The sequence below is a fragment of the Henckelia pumila genome, chromosome 1, assembly GCF_033568475.1.
Source record: "Henckelia pumila isolate YLH828 chromosome 1, ASM3356847v2, whole genome shotgun sequence".
Taxonomy (NCBI): domain Eukaryota; kingdom Viridiplantae; phylum Streptophyta; class Magnoliopsida; order Lamiales; family Gesneriaceae; genus Henckelia; species Henckelia pumila.
In genome coordinates, this window is record NC_133120.1 from 114,902,974 (window position 1) to 114,919,753 (window position 16,780).

The 16,780-nt window shown below is 33.2% G+C and overlaps 3 protein-coding genes across 3 annotated transcripts; 2 read left to right on the top strand and 1 right to left on the bottom strand.

Annotated features, from left to right (window-relative positions):
- The first annotated feature begins 3,762 nt into the window (after positions 1-3,762).
- Positions 3,763-6,095, top strand: LOC140873201 (uncharacterized). Its single transcript, XM_073276227.1, has 4 exons — positions 3,763-3,999; positions 4,078-4,384; positions 4,789-4,868; positions 5,691-6,095. Exons 1-4 carry the CDS (start codon positions 3,763-3,765, stop codon positions 6,093-6,095), a joined length of 1,029 nt encoding a protein of 342 aa, XP_073132328.1.
- Positions 6,096-11,632: 5,537 nt separating this feature from the next.
- LOC140874932 (nudix hydrolase 25) lies at positions 11,633-14,359 on the top strand. The gene is made up of 6 exons (XM_073278426.1): positions 11,633-11,848; positions 12,588-12,638; positions 13,208-13,300; positions 13,449-13,543; positions 13,687-13,798; positions 13,896-14,359. Exons 1-6 carry the CDS (start codon positions 11,783-11,785, stop codon positions 13,995-13,997), a joined length of 519 nt encoding a protein of 172 aa, XP_073134527.1. The 5' UTR covers positions 11,633-11,782; the 3' UTR covers positions 13,998-14,359.
- A 407-nt stretch (positions 14,360-14,766) lies between these two features.
- Positions 14,767-16,377, bottom strand: LOC140875139 (uncharacterized). The gene has a single exon (XM_073278697.1). The coding sequence runs from the start codon at positions 16,206-16,208 to the stop codon at positions 14,898-14,900; it is 1,311 nt and encodes a 436-aa protein (XP_073134798.1). The 5' UTR covers positions 16,209-16,377; the 3' UTR covers positions 14,767-14,897.
- Positions 16,378-16,780: the final 403 nt, after the last annotated feature.

A 16,780-nucleotide genomic window follows, 5' to 3' on the forward strand; every position in this document is an offset into this window, starting at 1 on the left:
AGCATAAAATATAATATTGTTTAATGGATAACTCATATAAGAGACTCGTCTCAAAAAAATGACCGTTGAAACCGTCTAATAGAAATTTTTGTCATATACATATATATGTTTCATCTGATAACCATGAACCTTCGATGTCATTATGTATTTACAGAATTATCCTTGTTAATTTAAAAAAATCAAAAAAATTATTTAAAAAAAAATTCCATTAACATAAATAATTATTCCATTCCTATAAAGATTATCTATAAAGGTCTTATCTTTAATATGATCTCTAAATGTGTTTTTTAAAAAATATGTTCAATACGAAATAATTATGAAATGAAAAAAGGGAAAGTAATGTATATATCCATGATATGTGATGTTGGAGTATAACAACTGTTTTGGCTAGGAAAACGTTCGAATCTATGGCGGAGCCAGGAATATAAATTTACCCGGGCTAAAATTTTAAACCCTTCAATACTTTAATTTTTTGAATCGAGTTACTCGGGCTAATATCAAATTAATCCAAAATTATTAAAAATTAATATATTAAAAAAAATTTAAAAATTTTTGCCACCCGGGCACGTGGCTCCGCCACTGGTTCGAACATTGGTGGTGTTTAAACTACTGCACGATTTAAAATATTCGAGTTGTAAAATCATCATCATCCGCTATAGTTTTTACTTTATTAGTAATTTCATCGGCTCTCTCGGACCTACATGTGCATTTATTTAGTAATTTGCAATAAATTCAATTGAGACCATGCATGATTACAACCGTATCCAACCACCATTAATCATACAGTGGGAGTTTATAAATGCAAGAGAATAATACATATGGTTGCACGGGGGAAATTTGTACAATAATGTAATGTTTTGTGAGGTATAGGATGAAATAAATAAAAGGTCATAATGAGAATGAGGGGGCGTAAACCAAGCTTGTTGGAGTCCCCAAAAAAAAAAAAATACTTTTAAAAAGACGATTAAATGGATGAATAGGAAATCGAGAAACAAAAAGCCGCTGCGTCCGTGTGAATATCAATGTTGTAATACATAATGACTCGTTAATTCTTCCACACTAGACACGCTCGAGAGTTTGGAATCCAATGTGTGACACGTAAACTTATAAGTATTGTTTATCTCTTCTTTTTCTTTTTTGTTTATAGCGTGGGAACATATGTCGTTATAACAAATGTTTGATTCCAATTTGGAACTAGTTCAAGACATGTTTCATACCGCTAATTCAGATATCATGTATTAGTTCAGATATAAAATGTACATTACACTCATGAGACTTGCATCTAATTTCTTTAGATAAATAATGGTTTTAACAAATGTTTGATTCCAATTTAGTCTCTGGTCTAATCTGATTTCAGTCTAGCTTAATTTGATTTCGGCTTTGGCCACCCTCAATCCAGTAAACACGATATCGATCGGATTTGGTATCATATAGGATTGACTCAATTTCATCTAGGGTGCAAACGAGCCGAGCTACTCGTGAGAAGCTTGCGAGTAGCTCGGTTAAAACTCGACTCGAGCTCGGTTTGACCGAGCTCGAATAGCTCGAACACACATCGAGCTCGAGCTTTCAATGTATATGATCGAGTTATATTATTCACGTTTCCTTTTTTTTTGTTCCAAATATATAGTCATATATCATATTTAGTAATATTTTTATATTTTTTTACTAATATACCACTATTAACTACACTTTGAAAATTGTGCAATCATTTTTTAATACATTAAATAGCGATAAAATAGGAAGTTTATATAAAATTTACTTTTTCAATAACTTTTTTTAAATTTGTGTGAAAAATAAAAGATGACGATATATATGGGACAGAGGAAATATAATATAATATAATATAATATAATATTTAAATATAAATATAAATATAAATATAATATATATAATATTATATTTATTTATTCATATATTATTTATTTATATATATTTATTTATTAGCTCGAGCTCGAGTACAAAAATAATTACTCGATCGAGCTCGAGCTCGAGTTCGAGTAGTCAAATACGAGTTGAACTCGAGCATAGTATGATACTCGGCTCAACTCAACTCGATTGCACCCCTAATTTTATCACCCGACCATCCGAAATATGTTTAATTTCATCCAGTACCCTCCCACAATTGCCATAAAAATTAGGTAATGTTTTGTATAATTTCATATAAGCATGTTACTGATATTTTTGTGATTGCTGAATGTGCGACTAAATTCTTTTAAAATCCTACAATAAAACAAATGTCATGTTTTGATTTATCTCCTAACAATAACAATTATTGCTATTCAAGACACCCCTTTTACCCAAACGATCAATTCAATTTCTTCCCCTCGTTAACTCTTATTATAATTCCACATTCAGAGCGAGTTACTTAGGTAGACTCCCTTCCTTAAGTTTTTCATTTTTCATATCACGTGTAGTCATAAAACAAAAATAATAATAAGATGGTTGAGTCAAGAGCCAAAAAATTAGCCTGATTTGGTAAAAGATCTATCTCGTAAAAACTAGATCCGGCCAGCTCATCCGACACAATTGGCACGAGATTATTCCACCGAGATGACTCCGAACAAAGATCGACTCGAAAAATGATCGAAATCACATAGATAACATAATGATACCGAACTTTGTCAAACATACGATACCGAAACCGTAGTTTCTGATCCGGATAATTTTATCTATAGGTAAAATATAAAAAGAGTATGGTATATGTAAAAAAAGTTGGAGACCAAGATCATAATTGGGTGTCCGTATAATTTGATTGTATGAAGAGAGAGAGAGAGGGAAGAGACAGAGAAAGGGCAGAAAGGAATGAGAAGAATATGGAAAGAGGTGAGTGATAGTACTACGTAGGGGCCTTGTTGGAGAGTGAGCAGTCACTTTGAGTGTAAAAAGGTAAATTACCCATTCAAACACACCAATGAATGTCTCCATGACACCATCTCATCATTGTCACGTCGCTTTTTTTACTCTCATTCTCCCACAATTTCACGCCTCCCCTCCCCCTCTTCATTTCTATTCAATTCTTTGTCCCCCCTTAGTCCTTTCCCACCTCCACGAAATCAATATTGTTTAGATTCATCGTCGTACTCCAACGATTTCCCACTATCAGTTCCGTTCTAAAAGTTAAAAAAAAAAAAAATTACTAATAAAACTCTAGATGCGTAAAGCTGAACTTACGTATTGACTTATAAGCAAAACGTTCGAAGATAAAAGTGCGAGAGAAAAAAGTTGCCGATGTGGGAGCCACTCGTGATCTAACTAGTGTGGTTGCATTCGTGCTAGCACAAGTGTACGTACGTAGTACCTTAATATTGAATTTGATGGTCCAAAATTAGTCTGAACTTATACCCCGCGTAACCAAATTGAAATTGGATCGTTGAAAGTAGTGTACGTGAATCCTTTTACAGAATTGAACAACTCTCACTACATGATTAAGTGTATTATAAGTAAATTCTTATAAATTTTCCCCTAACTGTTTTCTTTATTACAAAACCAAGAAAATCACTCCTCTGGATCAGTTTTCTCAATCTACGATCCTCGTCTCAGTTAACTTGTTATGTCTTTATCTCTAGATTTCAGAAATTAGGCCCTACTGTCCATAAATGTTGGCCTTGAAGATTTCACTTTAATAGCAACCCCTATATATACATATATATATTTTTTAAAATAGACTTACATACATAGTTTTTAAGACTTCTAACCAACCCATCCTATTCATTTTTGCACCTAAACCTCCCACGAATTCAATACCACAAAACACACATAATGTGGATGGTAGATTGCGACGATCGACATCATGTCAAAGATTTTAAGGCAATATCCATCGGCCGGAAGCTGCGGCCTCTAATGCCGAGGCCGATAACCCCCGCCTCCGTCACGGCCACCACGACGATGAATTGCGTATTCTCCACACTCCCGAGTGCATGTTTTTGCACCAGCATTAACCCAAATATCATTGCCTGGAGCCAACCCATAAGTATGCAAAGTACTTTAGAGTTATTTGTATATATATAATTTTAATTAATATCAAATATTGATTCAGAATATATTATAAATTGAAATATCCCAGGTTGCGATCAGTTGAGCGACTATGGGATCAAAAGGGAAATAAACAGAGTTCCACTGGTGAGCCCGAGATGGAACCCGACGCCGGAGCAACTTCAGGCGCTGGAAGATCTGTACCGGCGCGGCCTCCGGACCCCGTCGGCTCAGCAGATACAACACATAGCAGCGAAATTGAGGAGATTCGGTAAAATCGAAGGCAAGAATGTATTCTACTGGTTTCAAAATCACAAGGCCAGGGAGAGGCAAAAGAAACGACGTTTGCTTGAGCTGCATGCCTCTAAAAAATTGCATCATGCTGATGCCATTCAAGCCCAAAAAACAGGTAATTAGTGAACTTATGTTGTTATATATCTTTCTGTTAATTCGATGCTAGCATAAGGACGCTGTCCGGGACTTTGCATTCGATGTGACCGAAAATCATTTGGTCATGTGGGGTTCGCTGGAAAAATATATAGACCTCCCATGTTAAATATTTTTGAGACATCGTTGGATGGACGTACTATATATGTGACAATACCCTCGTTCTAACGTGGGATTTGTCGCTGGATTGAATTGCATGTGAGAGTTCATCTTCACTAGATCATGACTAGTATTTGTTAGATAAAAAAAAAAAAAAAGTTATCCCATGATCATAAAATTGATGACATATATAATATATAGATAGAAATTTTTTTAAGAAAAATTTCGGAAATGTGATCCATTAGTACGTACTTAATTGGTTTGCAGGTTGCAGCCGAGAAAATATGGAATTGGACCATGTTAAAAAGCAATCCAGTACCTTCTCAAACAGCAGCACGCCCTCCCAGGTACAATATACTAGAAACATTATACATGTATATACACCGACGGAGTCAGTATTTTTTATCTAAAATTTGAAGTTCTCGAATTTTTTGATATTTTGAACCGAGTGGCCATTAACGTGGCTCCGCCACTGTGTATATACATGCACGGTCACACACACACAATTATATGTGGTCTTTTGAAATTATAAAATTATCTCAATAAGATGTTAATGTATGTGTGATAATTTTATAATTTCAAAGAACGTTGTAACCATACCGTGTACACATATAATATGACCATAACCAATATGTTAGCACATTTATCATTAAATTTAGCAGAATTTCCTCATATTTCAATGTAAAGTTTTTAGTAGTGTTTTTTTTTAGTTTTTTATTATTTGACTGATTATATGATAGGTAACCTTGATCCAGACAGCTCAATCACCTCAAAACTGTACCTCAGAATCTAGCATGTATATTGCAATATTTTATCAATAAGATTGCACAAAACTCAACTTCTGACTTGGTTAAGAAAAAGGGGGTATGTACTTACAAGACAAGACCAGAAGCATTATAATTATTGGATTATTAAATTGTACGAAGGTCAAACGAATGAATGCCAAAAACGAAATAAAAAAATACGAAAAAAAGAAAAGAAAAAAAGTGGGGTTTGTACGATGGAGAAAGAATGGGTCTAAAAAGCTACATTGTATGCTTTCTGTTGGGTCTGTTGCCATTAAAAAGGGTTAGAATGTGTGGGACAAAGTGTAGAATTCACTCAGCCTTTTTCATTTTTTTAATAGTTAATAATATATTAAATTGAATTTAATGTTGTTTCCTTTTCAGGATTCTGTATCTTTTCATGCAGCAGTGGTTGCCACAGAGTGGACAAAATTGGAGCAGAGGGAATTGCAGCAACAGGCAAAGAATGAACAAACTTGCTGGCAATTGGACCTATCTTCTTGCATGCCTTCTAATATTATAAATAAAAATGTTGTTATTTCAGAAGATATTATTATTAATAATCCAGATCGAGAAAATGAAAAGCCCTCGAGTTCACTTAATATTAGCTTATTATCGCCTCCGGAAGATGACGAGATTAGAAATCAAACTCTCCCGTTGTTTCCGATCAAGAGCCATGGTCCGAGCACCCTACACACCACGTCAGATGAAGAGATTAACGATGTTTCGAGCATAGGGATGTCATTCACTCCTAACGAGTTTTACGAGTTTCTTCCGACCAAGAATTAATTAGTTACGGGGTTTTCGATTTTTATATAATTGTGTTCAATCGTGTCCTTTGAAATGCATGTTGCATGTTATAGATAAGGGGTCGATGTCTCGAGTCAAGGCATGAACAGTTTGCAGGTAGTTAGAAAGATGTGACATTTTGGATATGTTGTTGTTTGTGTTTGTGCTATGTTGTGAGGGCAATATGCATGTAGCTAGCGTGTATAAATAACTGCACTTGATGATCATGTTCCATGGTTCGAAAATAAATGAACTGTCTAGTGCATTTATTACCCATTTCATATTTAAATTATGATGGGAATCTGTATAATAATTAAAATAAAAAAAAGGTGATGTTACATGTATATGAAGGGTTGCATGTTGATTTATACATTGCACTTGAAATCCCAAAAGTATCCCTCCACTTTATTTGAAAAACTATTTAAAAATAAGTTAAGGATAATTATGTAATTTCAAGTGCAATAATACTCCATGTACATATAGTATTTTCTTAAATATGACATATTCACTTATATATAATTTTTAGACTTATCCCAAATTTATCGAAAAAATAAAACTCGCATGAGTAATTTAAAAACGTTTTCAGTATTTTATAAGTTAAAAAAAACTTAAATTTTGTATTTTAACATAACTTTTATAAAATGTTTTTGAAAAAAAAATTAAAATTTTTAATTGAATTATAGTTTTTAAATAACAAATAAAATATGCTTTTTAATGTTTTTAGAATATATTAATAATGATGGAGAAAAAGCATACTACTTTTTAATTATAAAAACGTTTTATATAATAGTTGTTCAAACGCATATTTATTTTTTAAATAAGCTTGAATTTTTTTTGAAAAAACACTTTTATATAGAATAGAAACGTGTTGTAAGTATTTGTCCAAATAGACAGTGGCAGAGCCAGCCTTGGCTCAGTGTGAATTTTAATTTGTTCACATTGGGCCCAAAAAAATAATTATATATATATATATATATATATAATTTTTAATCAAATTTTAAAATATTTACATAATATAATTACATGTTTAGATGTCTGGATCAAAAAACAATAAATTTTTTTAATAATTTTTTTACTCAAATTTTAGGCTCAAATTTTTACAAATTTTTGTACGGTGTTTTCTCCTCACAAATCACGAATGTTGTATATTTTGATTACTAATATTTTCAATTCATATTCTTTACTGTTTCATCTTCCATATTATCTATAAAATCCAAAATTCACCAAAATTTAGGTTTGTTTTTTTCCATTGTCAGTCAATCATTCAATTATTTTAAATTTTTGTGTCCGTTTTGCAATCGGGAATGAATTCATGCATGTTTTTTGAATGTAGAGTTTATATTTTTTTTATTAAAAAATCTTATTGTGGATTCTCTCCACGCTGGTCTTCTTCATGTTTTCGGCGTTTTAACATCAATTAACATGTATTATTGGTTATTTGTAGATTATGTTCGAACATTCAAAAATATTATTTTCTACGGTCGATTAATCGATGCTCTTTTTTTGTTTTATTAATAACAGTATATTGTTGCCTACACTGAATAAAATTAATCATAGCCCCGCCCCTAAACATAGCATAAGTTTTTTTTGTGAGACAGCTTCACAAATCTATATATGTTAGACGAGTAAACCAACTACATACCTGTCGTGAAACATAATATTTTTGACATAAAAAGTAATATTTTTTTATGGGTAGGCCTGGTCATAATTCATATCATTAAAATAACTATCTTATCTATTTAATTTTAAAAAAATACTAAATATTATTTTGTATTTATCTAAACTATTGATATTAATTTCATCATATCTTCTTAAAATTAATTCGAGAAATTAAAACAAAAAAGCTTATATATACATGTATACATCGCGTGTTAAAGCACTCAATAAATTATCATAAAAATTTTAATTTTAAAATAATCTTTTTTTACACAATTTTTTAATATATATATACACACCACTCGCTAAGGAGCACTAGTATTAAGTAAAAATATTATCACGAATTAAACTCTTTATACTCTTACTTAAATAATCCTCATTCCTTTTTCCCTCAATAATTAATTATTTTATACTTTTAACTTAAATGCTATTTAAAGGGAAAAAAAATCTATATTTCGAAATTAGTTTAAAGAACATATCATTTTTAATTTATTTGTATTTCAAATCAATAAAATTTCCTTGCTAATAGAGTGATCGAAACATGAAGTTTGGTCTGATGTATCATGTGTGGTGTGAAATATTTGAGTTTCACCATTATCATCAGTTATATTTTTTGATAAAACGAAAAACACTTTATTATACGTTTGGTACAAGAGTCAATCACGTGCTCGATTCATATGAAGTGCAGAAATGATAAGGGTTCTTGAGAAGCAATATTTGTCATTGCTGGGAGATAATTTGAAACATGACCCTTGAGCTCTCATATGATTTAAAAGATTAATCTTACATCGATCTTTATCATCCACTAATTTTTGGTAGAGCGACGAATATTTCATCTTACAGTTTTATTTATTTCTAATACATATGTTTTTTAGCAATATATTTCCTTCGCTTTAATATGAATAATAAAATATAAAATTATTAAATCATTTATTTAAATTTGCATGATATCTGCTTCAAAATTTTTTTTGCATAATATCCACAATTTTGCACACATGTGTGATGTGATGCACAAAATTACCATTGAGAATATTCGAGGTGTCTTGTATCTTAGTTATGAAATTATATTTGATGCTGAAGTACGGAAAATATATATTTTTTTGAAAAAATAAAATAAAACTCATTTAAGATTCGTTTTTTTTTATTGTTATTTGTTTGGAATAATGAGGATTCCAATTTTGAACCTATATTGGATAACTATGAACTTTTTGTTTGGGCTTTGTCACAAAGCCCAACCAATTGATGAAAACCACGTAGACACATTTTCATCGATTTAGTTATTACTAATAAATTTTTATTTTGTTTTGGAGAATTATTAATTTTTTTTTAAAATGTAATGATTTTATTTATTAGTTTGCTATAAATTTTCTTCCGTTTATCATCTCATTTTACCTTTTTCATTTATTATTTTATTTTTGGTTATATTCTTTAAGTAAAATTGAAAAAAATCTTATATCTAACTTAACTTTAATTTCCAAATTAAATTGACTAGAAGTTTATAAAATACTAGTTAATTGTACATATAAAAAAATAGCGTGACAAACGAAGAAATCATGCAAGTAGAATTTTCAGAGCTGGTGGCACCTGAATTGTACTTAATATTATTTAAATAACAAAATATAGTATTATTATAATTATAATGTTAGATGCTTCGTTCCACTCAAAGGATCAAAAGTCAACCCCCCCTTTTTCTATACCATAACTTTTCCCCACTTGAATTTTTTTTAAAAAAAAATATTTCCCACTTTCCATAATCATGTAATGCATATCTCCGTCTCTATCATGTCCATTATATTTATATTAATTTATATATATATTAAATAAATAAAAAGTTTGTCTGTGGGCTAACCTAGAAACCACTTGGGTGGAGCTTCATATGCTAAGAAAGCAAATAGCGTACGATTCAATAAAAATAATGAAAGTTTAATAAATAAATTTTACTTACAATCTTTTTGTAAAAAAAAAAAAAAAACAAGTCGTTCATCTTTACTTATTTTAACCCATCTTATCCATTAAAATTTGTGATCTATTACTGCAGAGAATGTACTTTAATTTAAAGATTAATAGAACTATTCGTTCTCCGCTTTAATTTATAACTAATATTTCGCTGCATGTGTTGTGGGCTCGTATAATCTATTTTTTTTTAACGAAAAAAAAAATTAAAAAAATTAAAATTTTAAAAATACAAAAAAATGTATCGTTTTTCTATACAAGTAGTCACAAAAACGCTATAGATATATCAATTTTATAAATTGAGTATCATTTTTGTAAATTAAAAAAATCAAAATACACAAATTGAGTGTCATTTTCGTAAGTAACAAAATATCTAATAGCAAAAAAATATCATATAAAATAACTAATTTTTCTAATAATTTTGATTTCATTGAAAATTAAGTTAGAATATAATGATAGTTTTAAATCAAGTTTTATCAATTAATTGAAAGTTACTTTAATCTGATGGTTTCTATTACTACAACAACAACAACAACAACAACAACAACAACAACAATAATAATAATAATAATAATAATAATAATAATAATAAGATAATTCTTATTATATTTCATTTATTAATAAGTTGATGAATCCACGACCTTATAGAATGTTTATTGTAAAGAAAAAAAATTCTATATGATTTACAAGGATGGGGGGAAAGATAAAGACAAAGAGATTTTGAATTTTGACTTTAAAAAAATCCATGGGTTGGCATGATTAATTTAATTGACAATAATATGATATATGTATATTGATTATCAAGAAACACATGACTTCTTATCCTGTTTTACGTTTTTTTCATGTAGATAGATTGAGTTCACAAGATAATATATTGATTGATTACTCATTTTTGTTTTATCTAATGGTCAACTCAAGTTATATAAAAGATTAATGTCGTTTGCATCTTTCATCATATCAACCACGAGTCAATTAGTGTCTTACGCAGTTACAATATTATCTCAAGTATGTATTTAACAGTCTACATTTATTCTTACATGTGAAGTCAATGATTTTTCCATGCATTTCACATATAGGATCATCACATAGAATTGGATTTAACCTTTAGGTAGTTATTAACCATATTTCTTTTTTTCTTTTATTTGTTTATCCGACTACTTCACAAAAGAAAAAACCGACATCACACAAATATCATTGTTGAGAAAAACCCAACAAGTTGATTAAAAATCAGTTCAGATCAGGTCAAATTCACGTAAATATTTTTTTCAATTTAAATAAAAATAAGATATTCCAACAATTGACATTCACAGAAGATATGTTACAAATTACCAACAATAAAATTAAAATAAAAAATATTTTTTTTACTCAATCAGGTACTCATAAGGTGAGTTTGTGCTACACTAGAAAAAATATCTTAGTTGAATTCGTATATAGAATTTATTTTACATTGATATATTTATCGCGAACATCTCATACAAATAAAACAAAAAGGAAAAAAAATTTCTCCATGTAACATGGACGCATCCAATAATCTTGTGCGTGTCCCACTAGAGCTCAAGATAAGTTCATCTAGTTATACACAACAACAAAAACAAAAAAAAAAAAAAAAAGAATGCTGCGATGTAACGATTGGTGAGATGTTAACCTATGAGTAGTATACTTACACTACATTCAATAGTTCAATTTTAATTTCAATATATGACGTCCACATATTGATAAACCCCGCATATTCAGATCAATTTTGAATTATTGGATCTTATATAAAAATATTATATCCATTATGCTATAGCATGAACTCGTCTAATAATCACGTCCGACGAGGGCTCACCATAAGTTCCCGTGAGCCCCTCCTCACCGTACAAAACCTCTACTGCACAATCCATTAAATTTTTCTGTACAAAATGCCAAAGAGAGAGACACACCTCGTCATCATCACCTCATCCCAACACATCCATACATATGAATGTGTTTGACTTTCAGCTAAAAGTTATATTCTGACAGTGATTTGGTTTTCGCATTCAACAAAATTCTCTCATTCAAACCAATTTTCATTTTTCCAAAAAAACTAAGCAGAATCAATGGAGGGTCTGCCCCCGGGTTACCGCCCCAACGTCGGAGTCTGTCTCATCAATGATGATAACATGGTAAGTAAGAAACTCGAGCGTTCGTTCGAATTCTGCGATAAGAAAAAACAAAAATGTTTGCTTTTTCGATTTAATCTTGTTGGGTTTTTTCGTTTCGTTTCGTTTCGTTTCTGTGATAGAGGAAAAAAAAAACGTATTCTTTTTTTCTGGGTTGTGTTCGATTGCCGAGTGTAATCGAAGGGTGGCGAATCTTTTGTGTGTATATGTTATCGCTTGTTGGATAATTTTTCAAGCAAGAATTTGTATTATTTTTCCTCTTATTCACAAAAGTCAACCTTTGTACTGCTTCTAGTTAATTCTCTGATAGCGATGGAAAAGCCTTGTTTCACAGGTTTCGCTTTTGTTTACTATTATATTTCTCGAGTTTTAGAAGAGCGCCTTTAATGTTTTTTTTCAGTGTTAATTCACTTTAATATATATGCTGGGGTGAATGGTGATTGTTCCCTCTCTCTCTCTCCTTTGTTTTAGTTCGAGGGATGAATTTAAATGGGAATCTTGAATTTAATATGGTTTTTGTTTTTACAGTAGTAGCTTTTTGAACGAGAGTATGCATATGAATGAAGTCACTCTAGGACAAGTTTGGATACAGTAATAAGCTAAAATGGATGTAGTAAATGATAATGCAACCGTGCAGCAATTTTAGTACTGTTTTTACTAGTATATTATCAAATTCTTTCCCTCTAGCCCGGATTTGCTAGCGAGATAGTTGGTAAAACATTTGCAATTGGCTTCCTTCCAGGTGTTCGTGGCTTCGAGATTGAATGTTCCGGGAGCATGGCAGATGCCTCAGGTGCTGCATCGTTTGTTTCATAGATTATGATCTGCTGCTTCTATGTTATACGTCTCATTCGTCCTCGATTGATGATGTTTTAACTTTGGATTGGCATCCGAATCTTTCTTGCTTCCGCGCCACTCTTTGTAGTTGATTCTTTTGTGTTCGACGGTTGAGTTGATTTATTCATAGTTGCGTAGACACAAATCGAGGCTCGGTCCTCGGACGAAGCTTGTGTCTTGGTTGTGAATCACACACATTGGTATGCATCAAAGGCTTAATGTAAGGATAGGCATCCCTCTTATTTATTGGTTTAAAAAATTTGATCTTCAAATAAGATGCCTTCTTGCACATCTTTTGGACAAGGAGCGTGCCTCGTCCTTTAACCTTGCACCTAAGATGTACCATACTGCCAATGTGCTTTATTATGCTCTCTGCCTCTAATAACTATGATTGTTTTAAAAGCAAACAGATGAAATAGATTCGATGCTTGCATCAAATGTGTCGTTCTAGATATACGTTTTTCAACATTTTATGCCTCTAGGCAGATACTTTTGACTTGGATCATTGCTGATCTTTATGTTCAGGGTGGTATTGAAGAAGGTGAGGACCCAAAGACTGCTGCTATTAGGGAATTAAAGGAAGAAACAGGAGTAGTATCCGCCGAAATAATAGCAGAGGTTTGTCTGTCTAATGAAGTTTCTTTTCACCAGAAAATACTGAAGAATACTCCCAAAAAAATAAAAATTACTGATGAATGCATAGTTTTCCAATCAGCGTTTCACAACCAATACTATCATATGCATATTTGGACTTGTGAATTTTCAGGTTCCGGAATGGTTGACGTACGACTTTCCACCTGCTGTGAAAGCCAAAGTGAATCGTCTTTGGGGCGGAGAGTGGCACGGACAGGCACAAAAATGGTTAGTGTATGCTTTGCGTCAGCAAGGGTGAAAAAAAAATAGCAAGTTTGATATTTAAGACTGGTCAGAAGCAAATCAAAGACTTTCTACAAATTCCCAAGTGAAAATTTTTAACACCGGCTATAACTTTGACGATTCCACAGGTTTCTTATGAGATTCGGAGGTGATGAGAGTGAAATTAACTTAGCTACTGGCGAAACTGACCCTGAATTCTCAGAATGGAAATGGGCTGTCCCTGAGGAAGTCGTCGAGCAGGTATGTTTCCATTTGTTATCTGGATCATTACCTATTTTCCTAATCAAATATGTAAGCGGAGTTCAATAAACTTGGGTATAAACCATGCCGGTTTCAGGCAGTGGATTACAAGAGACCGACATATGAGGAAGTCATGAAAACCTTCCAGCCTCACCTCAGTGCAGGAAGAGCTACAAAATGCTATTCAACTAAGTGGTGAACAAATAGTATTATCTATGATTTGCACCCTTTTTTTTTCTTCCTCTTTTCAAGGTAAATTATATCCCCCAAGTTTGGCTTCAATACATTGAAAATTCTTATGATCTGAAATATGTCCTTGGATAATTTTACATTTGTACCCCTGCGTGGAATAAACTTGAGGGGTGTTGATAGGGGTAGTGTGCTAGTTCTTGAGAAATATCATATGATTCTGTATATGGCCCTAACTTCATCAGCTATATATATGTGTAATTTTATCCTTTCCCCTTTCGATGTTTTTATCATGTATTGGACTTGTAAATGTACATGTGACTCAAACGTCGCGTTTTGGTTGTTGTTTCTAATGGAATGTCACTTCGTTTTTGTTGGACGCTTGAATCAGAGAGTCGCCTTCTTATCAAATTTCCCGAATTGTATCGAACAACCAACAATGTTTTGAAATTCTTTCTTTGCCAATGGACAAGTTTTAATGCTCGCTCTATGTTGTTATTGTGACCTTTTTCTTCTTCGTGTCGTAAAATCATAAAAAGAAATGCGCAAATTTTGGAAGACCTTTCCTTGAAGCAACTATGGAGTATGCCATGCAATTTCGTTATTGCCAAAAAAGTTAGTTTTGGGTAAAATATTTTGTGCACGCTGCTCGTGACTCCTTCACGTGAAGAAGTAGCCAGAGATCTCATATTGAACTGAATGAGAAGTCATGTGAAAGAGTGTGAACATATTATGTAAAACTATATCATGCGAAGTCCAGAGATGGAGAGCTCACAAACTAGAAGCTTATTCAAGTCATAATAAACTGAGTAATTCAAAACCCCACACACTGTAAACGCATAAATCTTTAACAAGTCACTGAAAACATCTTAAATTGTTGGCTTAGGCATTTCCTATGGATGAACAAATTTCACATGACAAGTCCCAAGTTGAGAATCCCGAAAGGATTCTCCGGCCAAGCCTTCTCCTTAGCCTTCATCAGCAGCACTCGTCCCCAAGCGATCCACCCCTGCCATGACATCCTCTTGTCCCATGGACTCCCCCACTCTACAATCAACCGCAGCCCTCTCTCGGCCGCCGCCTCCGCCTCCTCGAACCGCTTCATCCCCAAGTAAACCTGTCCCAAAACTATATGAGCTTCACCTACAAAAGGGTTCTTCTCCACGCATCCCAACAGCAACTCCTCCACTTTCTCAAGCTCCATCTTCCCATCACCGCAAATGGCTTCCCAGTACAAATCTCTCGCAACAATCTGCTCCCTTGCGTCTAGAATTCTCGTGCAGCCCTCGAAAACAGGTGGAATCACAAGTTCCAAGTCCTCATCTCTAGGAAAAGACGGTGTTGATCCATGTTTAGAGCCACTCATTTGTTTGATCATTTCTTCTTCCCGGACGATCAGAGTGTAAATGGCAGCCATTCTTGATGTGGAGTTCATCCACAATCCAGGCTTCCCATCAGCTGGCCACAGAGACAGGACAGTATTGCTGCCGGAGAACTCGAGCCGGCCGTCCGAATTTTCGAACAGAGTGTCCTGGAAACTGAACAATTGTTCACTGAAATCTGCAATTGTCATCAGAAGAAATACGGCAACCACTCTCCTGGAAACCAACAAATCTTCACCTGTCTTGATGTGCTTCACATTTACGCCTCGTGCGGGCAAAAGGGACTGTAGTTTCACCCTCCAGCACTCTTCTCCCGCCACTTCTTCTCCTCTCTCGATCTTCTTGACAGAGATCTCAGACAATCTGAGGTGTTCCGCGAGTTCCGAATCAGAGTATTTGAAGAGGAGAAAGTCGTGAATCAGCTCCTGACGGGGGACAATGCAGAAAAGATGAATCAGTCTCTCCGCGGCGTCGCCGACGTGGCCCCTGACGGTGTCTCTGCCGACAGACGACGGAGGAAATATGGCGAGGTTGACGTATGAGTTGGAGTAAGCGGAATGGAACAGTCCACAGAGGCAGACGGAATCAGGGGCGCCCCACAGCTTGAGTATTCGGTAAACGCCGATTAGGTGCTGGAGGAAGCTGCCGTGCTTGTGCCAGCACTCCCCTGCTCCGGCGGCACGCAGCACCGATATCAGACGGGGGAGATTGGCGTCGACCGTTTCGAGCTCTTCCCTCAGGAAAGGACGGGCGGATTGCAGTAACCTCTCGAGATGGCCATTATCGCTCGAATACTTGTGATTATCATCGGAGAAAGATGAAGAATCTGTGGATGGCATGACTTTCTTGATCTTGGAAACAGATTTTTTTATCAAATATAATTTGTGTTTGATTTAAGCACAGTGAAAGTTTTGCGTGAATAATATCTGCTGCGATTTGTTTTGATATGCTGAAGTTATCCGCGGAGATGTAGGGAACTTGTAGAACAATTCTGTTGCCATTGCGTGGGCCGTACAAAACTATGGTGTTTGGACACACTTAAAAAAACACTTTTTAAAGTTAAATTTTTTTTTTTTTTAAAAATAAAAAATTATAACTTAAAAAACACTTATTTTAAAAAATCTCTATAAAATTCTAACATGCTCTATTTGGATTATAGATGGACCCGGCCCACCTCCTATTTCTTCAACATGTCTGATCGGGTAGGATGATCCGTTAAAAATTATGCAATTTTTAGATTTTATTTAATGAATAATAAATTTTTTTAAAAAAATCAATAAATCATTAAAGTTATTTTCGTTTTTTATATTATACTAACGGTCATGCATATCCTAATTAACATTTATCAATACACGTTGAATTCATATTCATCATTATATGTACCTTGATACCTGAACGGTGAACTTTATCA